The sequence below is a fragment of the Pipistrellus hanaki genome (assembly GCF_964339955.1).
Source record: "Pipistrellus hanaki genome assembly, chromosome: 17".
Classification (NCBI taxonomy): domain Eukaryota; kingdom Metazoa; phylum Chordata; class Mammalia; order Chiroptera; family Vespertilionidae; genus Pipistrellus; species Pipistrellus hanaki.
This window is the reverse complement of record NC_140519.1, coordinates 43,064,717-43,082,706: the sequence shown is the minus strand read 5'-3', so window position 1 is coordinate 43,082,706 and position 17,990 is coordinate 43,064,717. Positions and strand designations below refer to the sequence as shown.

Sequence of the window (17,990 nt, the reverse complement as noted above, 5' to 3'; positions counted from 1 at the left end):
TAAGACCTAGCGCATCTTTGGGACCAAAAATTAATATAAGACACTGTCTTATTTTCAGGGAAACAGGGTATAATTAATTCTATTGATTTCAGAGAGGAAGGGAGAGGGAGAGAGAGAAACAACAGTGATGAGAGAGAATCATTGATTGGCTGCCTCCTGCATGCCCCCTATTGGGGATCTAACCCGCAAGCTGGAATGTTCGGTCTGGGACCCTTTCAGTCCCAGGCCAATGCTCTCTCCACTGAGCAAACCCGGCTAGGGCTGAAATAATACTTTTATTTATTTTTAAAATATATTTTATTGATTTCTTACAGAGAGGAAGAGAGAGGGATAGAGTTAGAAACATCGATGAGAGAGAATCATCAGTCAGCTGGCTCTTGCACACCCCCCCACTGGGGATGTGCCCGAAACCAAGGTACATGCCCCTGACCAGAATCGAACCTGGGACCCTTCAGTCAGCAGGACGACGCTCTATCCACTGAGCCAAACCGTTTTGGCTGAAACAATAATTTTAATTTGTCAGATGTAATCTACTCTTTTCTCTCGGGTGGCATTTTATTTCCCGACCTCCAAACCGATCTCGCGTCCCGCCTGTGGATCCCGTCCCAGAGTTTGAAACAAACCTTTTTTAAAGAGCGCGCCTCCCTGCCAGGCTTCAGGGTTAGCGCACCCCCAGCCCATCCTTTTCAGGACCATCCTTTTCAGTTACCTAGCAACCCAGCAGCCCGCGGCTTTGGTTACTTAGCAACCCAGCAGGCACTTCCGGAACCCCCGGCGGGAGTGGTCCAATCGGCTCGCAGAGTCGCCGCCGCAAAGGCTGACGGGGCGCTGGAGTCGGTGTACCGCCGGCGTCGGCTCCATGGTGACCGGCCGCTGCCAGGCTCGGGCAGCGATGGCTCTCGGGTCCGGCTGGGCGGTGGCGGCTGTGGCTGTGCTCCTCCAGGGGGTCCTCCCTCGCGTCTCACAGGCCCAGACCTTCTCGTTCCCTCTCCGGCAGCCCGAGGCCTGCGGCCCCCACCAGTTCTTCGATATCTCCGCGCTCGCCTGCGCGCCGTGCGGAGCCCACCAGAGGCAGGACGCCCGAGGTGAGCTGCTGGAGGGCCCCGGCCAAACTGACACCCCGGCCGGCGGCGGTGCTCGGCCCCGGCCGCTGGAACACCTTTTCGTCTGCGGGAAGAGTGTGTCTGGGAAGTTAACCGCCAACGCCAGGGCGGATTTCCTTGGAGGATTGCGGTTTAGGGAACCCCCGCCCCCGAATCCGCCACTTGGCGCCGGGGTCCCCTCCCCCGCAGCCCCTGGGTCTGCAGGGAGCACCTGGAAAGCGGCCTAGCGAAAGTAGGAAACAATGGAGAGGTCATCTGAGGTCCAGAGGAGCAGTGACAGCACAGGTCGGGGAGGGAATGCAGATTAGCCCTTGGGGACTGTGATAACCGGTTATCTTACCTTTCTTTTCTTTAAATATATATTTTATTGATTTTTTTTTATTTATTGATTTTTTTTTTTTTACAGAGAGGAGTGGAGAAAGAGAGGAATAGAGATTTAGAAACGTCAATGAAAGAGAAACATCCGATCAGCTGCCTCCTGCACACCCCCTACTGGGGATGTGCCTGCAACCAAGGTACATGCCCTTGACCGGAATCGAAACTGAGACCCCTAAGTCCACAGGCTGGTGTTCTATCCACTGGGCCAAACCCGCCAGAGCTATCTTACTTTTAAAAATGTCAGACACGCCGGGACCGGTTTGGCTCAATGGATAGAGCGTCGGCTTGGGGACTGAAGGGTCCCAGGTTCGATTCCGGTCAAGGGCATGTACCTTGGTTGCGGGCATATCCCCAGTAGGGGGTGTGCAAGAGGCAGCTGATCGATGACTCTCTCTCATCGATGTTTCTAACTCTCTATCTCTCTCCCTTCCTCTCTGTATAAAAATCAATAAAATATATTAAAAAAAAAAAAAAAAAAAGTCAAACACTGCTGAAACCGGTTTGGCTCAGTGGATAGAGCCTCGGCCTGCGGACTGAAAGGTACCGGGTTCGATTCCTGTCAAGGGCATATACCTTGGTTGCGGGCACATCCCCAGTAGGGGGTGTGCAAGAGGCAGCTGATCGATGATTCTCTCTCCATTGATGTTTCTAAATCTAGTTTCTAAATCTATCTCCCTCTCTTCTTCTCTGTAAAAAAAAAAAAAAATAAAATAAATAAATAAATAAAAATATATTAATAATTTTTAAAAAAGCCAGACACTTGGAGCTGGAAGGGACCTTACACTCAGGCAGGTCCAGCCCTCTCGTTTAAAAGATAAGAGCATTGCAGTCCAGGTAAGGTTGTAATGTCCTCTCTGCCACCTCACTTGGGGACTGGAAGAGCATGTGTCTTTGCCCTCAGCCTGGACCCATGTATTTCCACTATAGCATGCATCTATAATAGTATAGATTTCCTTAGGACTTATTCCTTTTATTATTGAATATTACTAATTGACCTTAAAGTCTCTTTCAACTAAGCCCAATTTTTATCTGTTTTTTTTGCTTAAAACTTAATTTTTTAAAAGCTAATGGTCATCATTTGGTCCTGGTTCTCTTCACAGAAACTGCTTAGAATAAGACTTTTCCTATGTTCTAAAGCCTAAGGTTTGTTTGTGTTTGTTTTGATTTTTAATTTATCTTTATTGTTGAAAGTATTACAGATATCTCCCCCTCCTTCTTCACCCCACACCAGCCTCTCCCTGGCCTTCACCACACCATGTGTCCATGGGCTAATGATAGATTCATCCTAAGTTCCCCGATTAATCTCCCCCCATCCACATTCTCTCTGAAATTTCTCAGTCTGTTCCATGCTTCTATATATCTGGATCTATTTTTGGTGCGACCGAATCAAGATGGAAAAGTCTACAATGTTTTCAATCTCAATTTGGTCCCCCAGGGTATTAAATTTCTGCCATCTTTCCTATCCCCATTTAAGTCATCATATAGGACAGGTCAGGCCACTCAGGTGAGGAGATATCAATGAGAAAGAATTTCACAGCCTCCCAAGTGTCTGGTGTTAGCTTCATAAGTATGAACCCGGATGTATGCATTCTAGTACAAAGATTCCTGTGGGTGCTGTTTCCACTCCAGGCTTCCTTAGAGAATGATGTCCTTACTTCCCAGCAAATCGAATACTGATGATCTCATGATGTTTACTATCTGTGCAAACAGAAGAATATGGTAATTTATTGGAATGAGTGTAACTTTTCTAATAGGTTTTGTTTTGACAAAGTACCGTATTTTTCGGACCATAAGACACACCGGACCATAAGACGCACCAGTTTTTAGAGAAGGGAAATGAAGAAAAAAAGATTCTGAAACAAATATAGTGTCCTAAAATGTTTTATGTGCATTAAAACCCAACATCACAGTCATAAACACATGTAATCAACCCTGTAAAGTAAACAGCAGCATTTAGAACCATTTTAGAGCCGGGCAAGCACACAGAGACCACACAGAGCCGGGCAAGTAAAAAAAACTTTTTTTTTACAGTATATGTGTAGGCTATATTTGGACCATAAGACGCAGGGACTTTTTCCCCCCACTTCTGGGGGGAAAAAAGTGCGTCTTATGGTCCGAAAAATACAGTAAATGCAAATTTATTGAACATGCGTGTGTGTGTGTGTGTGTGTGTGTGTGGCTGAAGTAGAAATGTGAAATTTCCGTATCCGTTAATATTATTGGTTTAATAGTTCAATCGTTTATTATGCTTGCACTAAAAATGGTAGTGAACACAGTACCTCCTGTATGCCCCACACATTCTAAGACCTTTATATATAGTAACTAATTTAATATTCATACTAACCCCTATGAGGGAAGTATTGCTTTTTTCCACTTTTACCAGAGGAGAAGCCAGAATACAGAAAAAAGTTCAGTAACTTGCTCAAGATTAGACCCCAAGGAGTAGGTTTCTGGATTTGAACCTACTGGCGCCAGAGTCTTGCTCTAAACTACTAGACTACTTTTCTAGATCTTAAGAATTATTATTATTATTATTATTATTATTTTAAAATATATTTTATTGATTTTACACAGAGAGGAATTGAGAGGGACAGAGAGTTAGAAACGTCGATGAGAGAGAAACATCAACCAGCTGCCTCTTGCACACCCCCTACTGGGGATATGCCCGCAACCAAGGTACATGCCCTTGACCGGAATCGAACCCGGGACCTTTCAGTCCGCAGGCCGACGCTCTATCCACTGAGCCAAACCGGTCCCGGCGATCTTAAGAATTATTAAAAGTTTCCCTGTCTTGGGGTTACGTTTTTATTTACCAAGGTCAAAATTGGTTCTCTTCTTTTTAGGAACTTCATGTGTGTGTCTACCAGGATTTCAGATGATCTCTAATAATGGAGGAGCAGATATTATTTGTAAAAAGTGCCCAGACGACAAGGTATGAAGTATATATCTTTAAATAATTTCACTGTGAAGGTAGTAAATTAAACGCATTTTTTAAACTACCATTTAATACTGTACACTACTATTTCCCCACCACCTTTAACATTATAAAGCTAACTTTTTTTCTTTTTCTTTTTTTATTTTTTGCTAGAGCACATTTTGGGAGGTTGGTAAAATTTTATGTAAACTTGGAGTAAATGGGAATCTGTTGCTTTGCTTTTTAAAATTTGAAATAAAAAACGCCTACAAAAATGTGTGTTTTTATTTTTCCTCATAGAGTAGAGTAATTCAGTTATAAAGAAAAAAAAATGAATGATACATATATACAGCAATTTGGAATATGTGTATCCTTTGGTACAAATTGAGTTCAGTGTCTTAGACCTATATTTCAATGTTTTATATAATAATTTATGCTTGTAATGATATTACATTGGTAAGTTCATGAAATGCCAATTTGCATCATTAAATAGGTTAAATAATATCTGTTGCCATTCACTTAGTCATTTCATTAATTGTAGCTAGAGGCCCAGTGCACGAAATTCATGCACTGGTAGGGTGCCTAGTGGTTGGCCGCTGCCTTTCTCTCTTTCCCCTCCCTTCCCCTGGCCACCTGCTGCAGGCCAGCCCCAGCCCCTGGTCGAACTCTTTGAAGAACTCCCAGTCAAGGGGACAGTTTGCATACCATATTTTTATTATGTAGGATTTTTGAAAAATTTGGAAGCTAACAGTTATTATATAGGATGATTCTGAACAGAAATATATTTTCAATCATTTAAGATAAAGAGTCTCTCTGTGTGCTAGTTCTGACTTTACTACTACTATACCTTCTCATTATTTGTGTTAAAAAAAAAACACTTGAATTTAGGAATGTAATATTCAGTTACCTTATGTCTAGTACTTATAGATTTGATGATAATTTTGATACTTACTTTTTACTTTTGAAAATACTGGCCTTATGATAAATAGCCATTATTAGGAAATGATGCCAAAGGAGATTTATTTTTCAATGACATTACTAAGAAGTCATAATTTTTAAGTAGTCTTATATAAATGTGCTGCCAAATATAGGAGCACTTATTAATATATCCAATTTAAAATAAATTGTGGCATTATTTTTTTTAATATATTTTATTGATTTTGTACAGAGAGGAAGGGAGAGAGATAGTTAGAAACATCGATAGAGAGAAACATCCATCAGCTGCCTCTTGCACACCCCCTACTGGGGATGTGCCTGCAACCAAGGTACATGCCCTTAACCGGAATCGAACCCAGGACCTTTCAGTCCCCAAGCCGACGCTCTATCCATTGAGCCAAACTGGTTTCGGCTGTGGCATTATTTTTAATTGCCATTGTTCTCTATTAATTTTGGCTACATTCATGTTCGTAATGTAATTATTGTATTTTTGTCTCATATTTTTCCTCAATCATATAATAAGCTTAATTTTGAATGATGTATTTTACTTATATAAACTATAAATGGATGGAAGGAAATAGACTCATAATTTAACAATTTTGTTCACGTATCATGTTATATACTATACATTACCCCATTTTGAATCATAACTTAATTTTTAAAAGCTGATGTATTTGGATTATGAGAGATTAGAATAGGTAATTATTTTAAGACAAATAAAGCTAAACTTAATTGGCTATTAAATTCTGTTGAATGTTGTTTTATCTTTATAAATGAAAAAACTGAATTATAAAAGCAAGAACTCATTTGAACTGAAAATCATGAAGAAAAAAGAACTATTTCCCAAAGTTAATAGTAGCCAATACATGGTTATAAATGTATATTTTAATTTTGAAATATAAACACAAATTGGCTACACAGGAAATTTTTACATGCCTAGATGTTTACTATGTATGAGAATAAAAACTACAAATTATACAGTATTGTGGCTTTTGGACTTACATGATCAAAGGAGGAAGAAGTTAAGGAGAAAATAATTTTTTTTTAATTTAGAAAGGTGTTACCAATGATGGCTGGAATTGCATTTCTTGTCCTGCTGATTTAACTTCAGAAGGAAAATGCCAGTGTCCCAGTGGCCACATTTTAGGTAAGAAGTAGATTTCTTATGAAATAGTAACACATCTTCATTTGTGTTTGTTTTTGATATGGGCATTAATTGAAATAGTATGGTGATTTCTTAACAATTTCTTTATTACTCTTTTTTCAAAATTTAATGTTTGAAACAGCATCAGGCATTAGGAAGAAGATAAAAAACCCTACCTGATTTTTAATAATTCTTAATAATGTAAGATTAGATTCCTTAATATAATATGAACAAATATCAAAAGCCAGCATGATGCTTAATAAGGAAAAATAATCATTCCTCTTTTTTTTTTTTTTAAATATATTTTATTGATTTTTACAGAGAGGAAGGGAGAGGGATAGAGAACTAGAAACATCCATGAGAGAGAAACATTGACCAGCTGCCTCTTGCATACCCCCTACTGAGGATGTGCCCGCAACCAATGTACATGCCCTTGACCGGAATCGAACCTGGGACCTTTCAGTTCGCAGATCGATGCTCTATCTACTGAGCCAAACCGGTTTCGGCTAAGCATTCCTCTTAATGTCAGTATCCAGCAAATGGAAAAGGAAAAAAAAAAAAAAAGCTGAGGTAGTAATTCTCATCTCTGACAAACTAGACTTCATAATGAAGGCCATCAAGAGACAACAGATGTCACAACATAATACCAAAGGGATCAATGATACAAGAGAATATAACCCTGGTAAACAAATATGCACCCAATATAGGAGTGCCTAAACATATAAAAAAAACTTCTGGAGGACTTTAAGGGAGAGATCGACAACAATACAGTCATACGAGGGGACTTGAACACCCACTAATTTCACTGGATAGATATTCCAGACAAAAAATCAACAGGAAACAGTGACTCTAAAGGACACACTAGATCAGGTGGATTTAATTGACATTTGTAGAACATTTCACCCCAACGCTGCACAATATACATTCTTCTCAAGTGCACCGGGTCTTTCATAAAGATAGACCATGTGTTAGGTTGTTTTCTAACAAATACAATGCTTCAAAAACAAATACAAATACAACGCATATATATATATATATATATATATATATATATATATATATATATATATATATATATGTTTCAGTAGGCTAGGTGTCTAAAAATAAAATTGTAGTGTGTAGGGTATGTGAATGTAAAATTTTAATAGATACTATCAAGGGCCTTCTAAGTAGCAGAAACTTAGCAGGAGTGTGTAAAAATGCTTGTTTCCCCATTCTCAGTGTATTAGAAACATACAGGTAAGAGGTAAGGAAAATTTTCAAGAAAAAATATTAGCTGAAACCGGTTTGGCTCAGTGGATAGAGCGTCGGTCTGCGGACTGAAAGGTGCCAGGTTTGATTCCGGTCAAGGGCATGTACATTGGTTGTGGGCACATCCTTGGTAGGGGATGTACAGGAGGCAGCTGGTCGATGGTTCTCTCTCATTGATGTTTCTAGCTCTCTATCCCTCTCCCTTCCTCTCTGTGAAAAATCAATAAAATTTATTTTAAAAAATATTAATTCATTGTTTTGAGGATTTGGAGAATTAGTTTTTGGGGTGTGTGTGTGTGTGTGTGTGTGTGTGTGTTTGTGTGTGTGTGTGTGTTGTTATTTTTATGTGAATGGGGAGGATTTCACTTTTCTATATAATTGAGGTGCTTCACTTGCCTTTAATGCAGATAATATTTTGAGAATTGTTAGAATTGCCAGTGAGATTTAGTAAGTGTGTACAAGCTTAGATATTGACTATGAGTCACGTCTGAATTTTGTTTTTACATTTTAGTGGAAAGAGATGTAAATGGAACGTTGTTGTCTCAAGCAACTTGTAGGCCCTGTGATGGAAGCGAAAACTCTTTTACAGTAGCAAATGCGTTAGGAAACAGGTAAGCAGTGTGCTGCGTGCTGACTTCATTAGCATCATCTTATATTTATGCAGATTCTGTACCCTTTTGAAGTACTTTCCCATATCATTTGCTCTGACGCAATAAAATATATTTTAAAAAATAAATAAATAAAACAATCAGTGTCCCCAACTAGTTTAATGCCCTCTGTCCCTTTATATTGTTCATTAATGAAAAATATATTTTCCTAAAATAAAGATGAATACTTTAAAATTGTTGGTTGTATGTTTGATAAGTAGTAGATACATGTTTCTTTTCAGCATGTTACTTTTTGCTTTGTGGCAGGTAAAATAGGGAAAGTGTATTTGATATAAGTACTTACAAAAATGGACTTGGTTTCATTTATATGAGTTTGTTGGGCTCGTTTGTTAATTGAGTGATTTATCCATCTTTACTTTTCAGTATTACTTATTCCTTACATCCCATATAGCTTCAAGAGAATACACTCCTATTTCTGGTTAATTTTATTTATTCATACCTGGCCTTGTAATACTAAGAGTAGTATAAAACGATTCAAGTCAGTGTAATATTTTTAATTTGTTTTCTTATCACAAGTAATTGCTTAGCTGATTGAATCTAATCTAGTGTTTAGAAGGCAAGTTCTTGATTAAATTCAGGTTTAGTATAATTCACTGACATTTTAAATATTATGTTTGTTATATTGACAGGTGTGTCCGATGTGAGCCAACATTCATTAATACCAGCAGGTCCTGTGTGTGCTCAGAACCTAACATTTTAGTAAGGCTAATCAAATTGATAAAGTACACATTTTAAAATTAAATTGCTTATACTTTCTTATTTATTTATTCATTTGTTCATTCCTTTTTTAGACAGGGGGCTTATGTTTCAGCACAGGGAATTTTCCTCCACCTATGATTTCACCTGCACGTTACGGAGAGCTTGTGAGTACATTTAAATTTTTTGTTTCATTGTTAATATTTCTGCATTTCTTTAGTAATTAATTTGGGATTAAAATAAGGAACATGTATGTGTAAATCACTTTAAAAAAATCTTTTATTGATTTCAGAGAAAAAAGGAGAGAATGAGAGAGATAGAAACATCAGTGATGAGAGACAATCATTGATTGGCTGCCCCTTGCAAGCCTCCCACTGGGGATTGAGCCTGCAACCTGGACTGGAATTGAACCTGGGACCCTTCAGTCTGCAGGCCGACTCTGTATCCACTGAGCTAAACTCGCTAGGCTGTAAATCACTTTAAAACAGAAATTATTCAGTCTAGGAAACAGACTAACAACTCAGCATTATCCTTTATAAGTTCAGTTCCTGTCTTCTCTACTTTGGCTCATTCTTTTTTCAGTGAATCTCAGAATGTTTAGACTGAAAGGTCCATTCAAGGTCATGTAAAGAATGCAGTATAATTTAGTTAGGAGCACCAGAGACTAAATTTCAACTCTGGACTTACCAGTCTTCTGCTTTGTATCTTTGGATTTAGTTAACATTTCTAAACTTCAGTTTCATCGTCTGGAAATTGAGCATAATAATAACACCAATCTCACAGTGCCTGTACATGGTAGTCACTGGAGACAGGAGGATTTCTCTTACCCAGCCAGGTTCTTTATTTATAGATGACAGCACAGAGTTAGAGCTTTTGTAACAGATCCTAGTGATGCCAGCATCTGGGATGTAAAATGGAAAGTATGAATAAATTGGAACTGAAGAGGTCACAAATCCAAGAGAATTGGAGTTAGAGGACTGACTGGAAGTTAGTTATAAACATGGAGTATAGCGGGCAGCGCCAGGCCAGCCAGGCGGGTACCAGTGGGGACCCCAATCGTGCCCCCCGCTTTTCCCCGTCACTCCACAGATCGACCCTGATTCCACAGATCGGTCCTGATTGCTGGCCAGGCCTAGGCACCCTATCCATGCATGAATTTTGTGCATCAGGCCTCTAGTATTAAAATAAAGGAGTTTAGGAGAAACCAAGATGGCAGCATAAGGTATACATACACCTGTACGTGCTGTCAATCACAACCCCACCAAAACTGTAACTAAAAGACAAAACAGCTATTATCCAGAACCACAGGAAGTCTGGCTGAGTAGAAATTCTACAACTAGAAGGAAAGAAAAAAGCACATTGAGACTGGTAGCAGGTGCGGAAGCACAGAAGAGCCGAGGTTCGGAGGCTAGTGAAATGGGCTGGCAACTGAGTGTGCTGTTTTTTTCACTCGAAGGGAGATACAAGCTCCCGATTGCTCTGAACTCCAGTTTCCGGCGAGATCCTGGGGACCTAGACTCCTATGGGGAGAAACTGCATTGTCTGGCATTGGGTCGGAAAGTGAGGGTGGCTTTTTCGCAGAGGTGCTTGCAGGAATTATTGTTACTGCATGGGGGTACAGGACATGGGGACTCGGAGATGCAGAGTCAGCTGACTGGCAACCATCGCTGTTTGCTCTGCCCTGGTGATTTCCTGAGACCCTGCCCCTCCCAATTTACAACCCCACCCAAGCTGTGCACAGTGGCTTTTGCATATGAATGGCCTGTCCTTTCACAGCCTAACCTAACAAACTGCAGCTGGATCAGAGAGTTCCAAAACTTTCAAACCCCAAATAAAGAGGAGAAATCTGTAGATCTCACTGTAGTTCCTGATGGGTGGCCTCAGGCAGTGGCTGACTTTGCACCTCCTTGGAGGTCCAGGAGCCAGTGTACCTAGTGGTCAGTGTGAGATGATACCAGAGTTCAGCTCCTCATATCCATAAGTGACACACTCAAAAGGCAGACTCAGTGAGCACCAAAGCTCCACTGAACCCAGTCCTGCCCCATAAGGGTGTCTCCAGCACAGCAGTTCTTCCATTATAGACACAGTGGGTCCTCACAGCCAATTGGCCTGGAGGTCAATTCCTCCTAGTGATACCAACCACAATCAAGGCTTAACTAAAATAAAGGAGTTTAATTCTAAATGGATACTTCAGAGTTCTTTTTAATCTCTCATTTTCAAGTGAAACCTTATTTTTTAAAAATATTTTTTATTGATATTTAAAGAGAGAAAAATACTGCCTTCAGAAACACCGATTGTCTGCCTCTGGTATGCCGCCTGCTGGGGATGGAGTTGGCAACCTAGGCACATTCCCTGATCGGTGCATAGGACAATGCTCTAACCCTCTGAGCCACACCGACCAGGGCTAGAATTAATTCTTATATTCCCATTAGAATCTATGTTTTTAATCACATTGAGAAAGTCATGTTAGTCTTTTTGCATTCATTAATATGCATTATTAACATCTTCCTAATGTAGTATTAAGGAATTTTTATTTGAACTTAAAACTAAAATTCAACTTTTTGTTTATAGGGTATGACCATCCCTTCAGAATGGTTTGCAAAGTATTTGCATTCATCAGCAGCTGCTTGTAGGGTAAGTTTGAATTTTAAAAAAATAATTGTATATAATTTTGAAGAATTGTACTTTTTTCTTCCTCAGATCACAGAAGTTTTCTAAGTAGATATATCTCTTTGACTATTAGAAGAATAAATCTTTTCTAGTGGATTGAATGAGAATATATAAAGAAAATGTTATTAATTTTATATTTTGTTATATAAGATGTCTCTAAGCTTATTCAGCTGAAACTGATTGATACAGTCATTTAGTAAATGTTTATTGATGACCTATTCTGTTCCCAGCCCTGTTCTTAAATCAGTTTATGTATTTCAGAAAAAGACATTTAAAATGTCAAGTGATGCTAAGTGCTCTGAAGATAAATCAGGATAAAGCACATTGAGAATGGAAGAGGGTGCTATTTTATATAGGGTGGTCAGGACAGGCATCTTTGAAAAGGTGATATTTGAGTGGAGATCTGAAGAAAGTGAGTGTGAACCACGTTAAGGGAAGAATGTTCTAAGCAAAGATCGTGCAGGTACTGAGGTCCCAGAGCAGGAGTTATCTGGCTTGTTCATGCTTAAGAAACAGGAGAGAGTCTGGAGTGGCAGGAGCAGAGAGAGCAGGGGAAGTGGAGCAGTGAGTTCGGGGGTGAAAGGAGTGGCTGGGGCAAGGATGGGTTTACTGTAAGGGAGATAAGGTTTTCCTACAAAGGAAGGCATGACTGAACGTCAGGTTTTAAAAGGACCACTATAGCAGAGAGAGCAGATTTTGTTGGGGCAAGGACAGAAGCTGGGAGGCCAGTTAGGGAGAGTTATTAGGTAATCCGAGTAAGGGACAAGGATGGTACTATGGAAATGAAAGAGACTTTTGGATATACTTCTGCTTATATTTTGGACATTGAGCCAGCATGATTTACTAATTAATTGGATATGGGAAGGGAGAAAAGAAGAGCACTCTAGTGTTTTGTCTTGAATAACTGTAAAAATGGAGTTTCCTTTTTCTGATGGGGAAAACTGAAAAAGAAGTTTGAGCGGCTCAACACATTGTCTTATTTTATTATTTATAAAACAAATTACTTAACTCAATGGATAGATTCACACACACACACACACACACACACGCACGCACACACTCACACACTCTAAAGGAATGGTGCACAAAATTGTGCGCAGGTATGGTCCCTAGGCCTGGCTGGCAATCAGGGCCCATTGGGGCCTTCTGGCTGTTGGCCAGGGCCTCCCTTACCTGGCTGCCGGCTGCTGGCTGGGGCCTCCCTTCATTCTGTGCCACCCTGTGGTGGTCAGTGCACATCATAGCGAGCTATTGAACTCCCAGTTGAACTCCCAATGGGACATTTTGCATATTAGCCATATATATATATATATATATATATATATATATATATATAATCTAAAATGCAAACAAATTATTCTTTCAAATATAATTATCCTACTTAACAGTTCTTTTAAATGTCATGCTATAAGTTTTTAGTTCTTTCAATTGCTTGTCTTTAATTTTAGCCTAACTTTACAATTAAAATGTCCATCCCTTCAGAATAGTTTGCAAGGTATTTGCATAAAAGGTACATTATTCTTCTGCCATATAGAAAATTCTTTTGTACTGAAACAGAGGAATGGTATCAAAAATAAAGGAATACCCAAAAGAATAATTTGTAGAATAGGTAAAATTAAAGCCAGGCATAATCTATTATATCAACTTTTCTTAGGATATTAAAATCCATGTTACATTTGTCATTGTTCTCTTGTAGGTATATGCCAATCTAACAGCTTGCCAAGCTCTTGGAAATATGTGTGTGATGAACATGAATTCTTATAACTATGCCACTTTTGATGCATGTGGACTATTTCAGTTTGTCTCTGAAAGTACTCCTGGACTCCGCACTGTTCATTCTGTTTCATTTTGGTGAGGATAGTCTGATAGATGAACTGTCATTTTGACCAAATTCAGTGCAATTACTTTCACAATATTAATATAAATATTGCTTCCCCATTATTAAAACAATTGTAATTGTTTATAGGAAACAGAATCTTCCATGGCTGTTCTATGGATATCAGCTTGGGTTAGCACCTCAAGTCCTCAGTACTACACCTTTTCCTTCAAATTTCAGTTTTAAAGGGCAAAACCAGGTACAAGCATAACTACATTTTTATATTCAATTTGAAAAAGTAATAAGAATGCTACTAGTCATAAGTATCGCTCCTTTGGGTTGTTTTTAAATCTTAATTACTAACCTAAATCTAAGTATCAACTACTCATAGGAACTAAAAAAAATAGAGTTTAGCTGTCTCATTTGAGTACATATATGTATATATCTGGATTATGTGATTATGGCAGCAATTACCACTTGTCAGGTTGGGAAAGGTAGTTCTCATCACCAAATGCAAAACAATCTCTGTCCCTTTATATCTCTGCATGTTTAAGAAGTGCTTCCAAACATAGGGCTCACTGCCATTTCCCCGGCACTTCATGGTCCCCGTTCTCCAGCTTTTCCACTTTGAGGAATGAAGTAACAGATTATTCCTCCCCCCTCTCTACACCCCATTTAAACAGGTTTGAAAGGAGGTTATCTGTCACTAGCACTGCCCCTCAATTCTGAAGCAATCGTTTTCATACCAAAAAAAGAACACAGAATCTGGTCCATTTATTTTAGGTGTGTTCAGTCATAGAGACACTTAGACGTATTTTGCTTCAAAATTAAGATAATTTTGAATTTAATATTTGATCTCTGGGAAAATAAAAGATCAGTCATCAATAACAATTTCTTTATAGAATACTAGTGGCCCAGTGCACGGATTTGTGCACATTGAAAGGAAATTAATTAGAAGAAATAACATAACAACAAAAAAGTAACATAAAAACCACATTGATAAAAACAATCACTGATAAATTGATTAAACTTATTCTAATACCTCCCTCTATACCACATTAAGAGTAAAAACACTCTGAGTACTTGACTAATTTCCCTTGTGATAAAGTATTTACAACTTTAACTTAACGCCACATGCTCTTCAAACTCAAAAGAAAGCAACATATAACTGACCATGTCCAAAATGGGATCAGGTGGGAATGTTCCTGCTCTGTCCAGATTGGCACCAGCAAGAGCTTTGCATGTATCGCACATGTGTGAGTCAGTATTTATTTTTAAGTTACCAGTGCGTGTCATATGTGCTGGCCAGCCAATCGGACAGACTTATGGCTGGTCACTTAGCCGTTAGATAGATAGATAGATAGATAGATAGATAGATTGATAGATAGATAGATAGAAGATTATATTGCTTTTAGAGTATGTGAAATTCTTTTCTTATCTTTCTTTAATCAGAATACACAAATGAAGTTTGTTGCTGCTTCCTATGATGTAAGAGGAAATTTTCTCAAGTGGCAAACTTTAGAAGGTGGTATTTTACAGGTCAGCGTGATTCTGGATAAAGAATTACTTCTGTGCCTTATTTTTGCCTGAGGAAAAGATTCGTTTATTGCTTGAATAGTGGAGAAGTTGCATGCAACAGTTGATTTTGTGTGTGTGTGTGTGTGTGTGTGTGTGTGAATTTATTAAAACCATCTTTTTAGGACTTTTATTTAACTTTTTTCCTCCTTAATTTTTACACCTTTAATTCGTTAGATAAATATTATATAAAGTATATATCCATGTTGGGACTTGAGAATTCTTGACTACAACCCAAGAAAACATTAGTGAGAGATATTTATCAGTTGTATTCTTTTGTTGTAGCTTTGTCCAGACACAGAAACAAGATTAAATGCAGCTTATTCTTTTGGAACAACCTATCAACAAGACGTAAGTTTAAGTTTAAACTGCATTAAGCAGTATTTTATTTTCACTTTCACATTGGCATAATTGGAATAAACTTTGAATGTTTGAAATTGGAAATGTTTTTAATAGTAATGAAGAACTTCACTGATTGACATTTTTTTATTACCTGGGTACAGAAAATCTTAATTTAATTAGCAGGAAGAGAGTACCTTGTCCTCCACAGAGTTTTATACATCATATAATGTTAGATTTTAATAATCAGTTGTTGATTCTCCTCTAGGCATATAGATCTTCAAAACAAAGTGTACTTCAGAGAGTTTTGGAATAAAATAGAAGTGTTACTTTATTTTTAGTGACTAATAAAAATGTTACTCATCCCTCTCACCCTCCCATAAAATGCTTTTTCAAATCTTTTCCTCCTCCTTCCTTCCCTGACCTTTTTCTTTTTTATAACCCATTTTGAAATTACAATATTATACAAAGGAATATTATGATCCATTGAACACTCAGTAGTTTACAAAAAATACTTCTTGATTAAATGCATATATACACACTATAGAACAAAACTGTGATTCCAGTTTTGGTAAAGCCATGATGAGAAATCTATCATAGAAAACAATGGAAGAAAATAAACATTTTTAATGTGGTTATGTCTGCGTGATAGGATTATACACGCCTTTCTTTTCTCTTTTATATTTTTCAAATTTTCTATCACGAATATGAATTCACTTTTATTATCAGAAATGTTAGATATTATTTCCCGCAAAGAAGAAAAATAAATGTTATATGTCTACCGTGGCCAGAAGAATCAACACTTGTTAAATGCCTGCTGCTGTTGAGCATTTTATCATTGTTATCTGACCCATGAAATACCTACGTGAAATACATATTATCTGTGCTTCACAGAGAAGGAAACGGTGTCCGGTGAGGCTAGGTAACTTACTCAAGGTCTTGCATCAAGTAAATTGTGTAGCTAATGTTCTGTTAAGTTACACAGTTGTGGTTTTTCCACTGAACTTGACTGCCTCTCAGAGTAGTAGAGAAAACAGCTATATAAACAAAAATTTACAAAGAATATGGTAAGTGTTGATCAATAGGTATGGGCAAGGTACAGCATTGGCAGTTCCTGGGGGAGTAGAGAAGGGCTTCATACCGGGGCTCATAGAATGAATTTGAGTTTTCTACGAGAACATAGTGGGGAAGGGACAGGCAGGCAGAAGCAACATTTGCAAAATAGAGACATAGAGTAGCCTAGCATAGTTAGGAACAGCAAGTTGATTGGTATGAATGGACTCTAAACTAGTAAGGAGCAGTGATAAATGAGCCTGTCTTTGTTAAGGGGAGCCAAATCACAGGCAGCACTGTACATCAGGAAAAAGAATTAGGACCTCATCCCTTTTCACTGCTGTACCTTTAATGTTGAGAATGAAGGCATACCCTCTATAGCTGGGCTGCAGGACCAGAGCCAGGCAGTTCTTTACTGTTAGTTTTTTTTTGCCCTTATTTAAAAAAAATCATATTTATAGCTTCATGTTTTGGAAGGTACGTACCAGGAAATGCATATAAACAAGTAATTTAAATATACTTTATTTTCTAGAAATGAAAACAAAACAAAACAGTCTTTTAAAGATAATGAATATGCTTTGTAATATTCAGTTGGGATGCTTTTATTTTTCATTTTATTTTCCAGTGTGTGATTCCTGTCTCTAAGATCTTAACTAACTTTCCCAGTCCTATATTTTATGATCTATACCTTGAATATACCGATGAAAATCAACACCAATATATTTGGGCTCTGCCTGTGTTAAACCTAAATCTTCAACACAATAAAATGTTTGTGAACCAAGGTAAGACGTCCATGCAAGCCATTCTTTCTCTGAGCTCAACTCAACAATAGGTCAACCAACCTGATAATGTACTATACCATGTATTATAAGAAAGGTCATAGATTCTCTCTTACTTTATGGTTTTATATAGCATGCTAAAAAGTGAAACAATTACATTGCTGGTATATTCAAACATTTTTACAAAACGTGTCATGCTTATTGTTAAGAAATTATATTATTGCTAAAAGTGTGTCCTGAGAAAAATTAATAGAACATATTATAAAATTCTGCTTATTCAGGTAATTTTCAGGGACAGGTCTTCCAAAATGATGAAAAGTCCAAACAATCAGAAAACATTCAAATGTGGTAGAAAAACCTAGTAGGAATTTCTTACAATAGATGTGTTTTGTTGAGTGTGTGTTTTTTTTTTTACAACAATTTTATCTAAAACAAAATGTATTAACTTTGTGTGTTAAATTTATTCAGTAAACTTCTCCTTGAGCACCATCTTGAAGAACTTTTTAAAAACATTTTATTGATTTCACAGAGAGGGGAGGGAGGGAGGGAGGGAGGGAGGGAGGGAGGGAGGGAGGGAGAGAGAGAGAGAGAAACATCAATGATGAGAGAGAATCATTGATCAGCTGCCTCTTGCACGCCCCCCACTGGGGATTGAGCTCACAATCTGG

General features: G+C 38.1%; 1 protein-coding gene across 1 annotated transcript in view; it reads left to right on the top strand.

The window, feature by feature from the left end:
* Positions 1-817: 817 nt before the first annotated feature.
* Positions 818-17,990, top strand: part of TMEM67 (transmembrane protein 67) — a 37,575-nt gene continuing 20,402 nt past the window's right edge. Inside the window, exons 1-12 of the mRNA XM_084864694.1 lie at positions 818-1,085; positions 4,325-4,413; positions 6,385-6,478; positions 8,238-8,337; positions 9,024-9,093; positions 9,186-9,257; positions 11,662-11,724; positions 13,457-13,611; positions 13,727-13,835; positions 15,029-15,115; positions 15,437-15,502; positions 17,169-17,325. Of these exons, the coding sequence (XP_084720820.1) occupies positions 860-1,085; positions 4,325-4,413; positions 6,385-6,478; positions 8,238-8,337; positions 9,024-9,093; positions 9,186-9,257; positions 11,662-11,724; positions 13,457-13,611; positions 13,727-13,835; positions 15,029-15,115; positions 15,437-15,502; positions 17,169-17,325 (1,288 nt within the window). The 5' untranslated portion in view covers positions 818-859. The remainder of the gene's footprint in view (positions 1,086-4,324; positions 4,414-6,384; positions 6,479-8,237; positions 8,338-9,023; positions 9,094-9,185; positions 9,258-11,661; positions 11,725-13,456; positions 13,612-13,726; positions 13,836-15,028; positions 15,116-15,436; positions 15,503-17,168; positions 17,326-17,990) is intronic.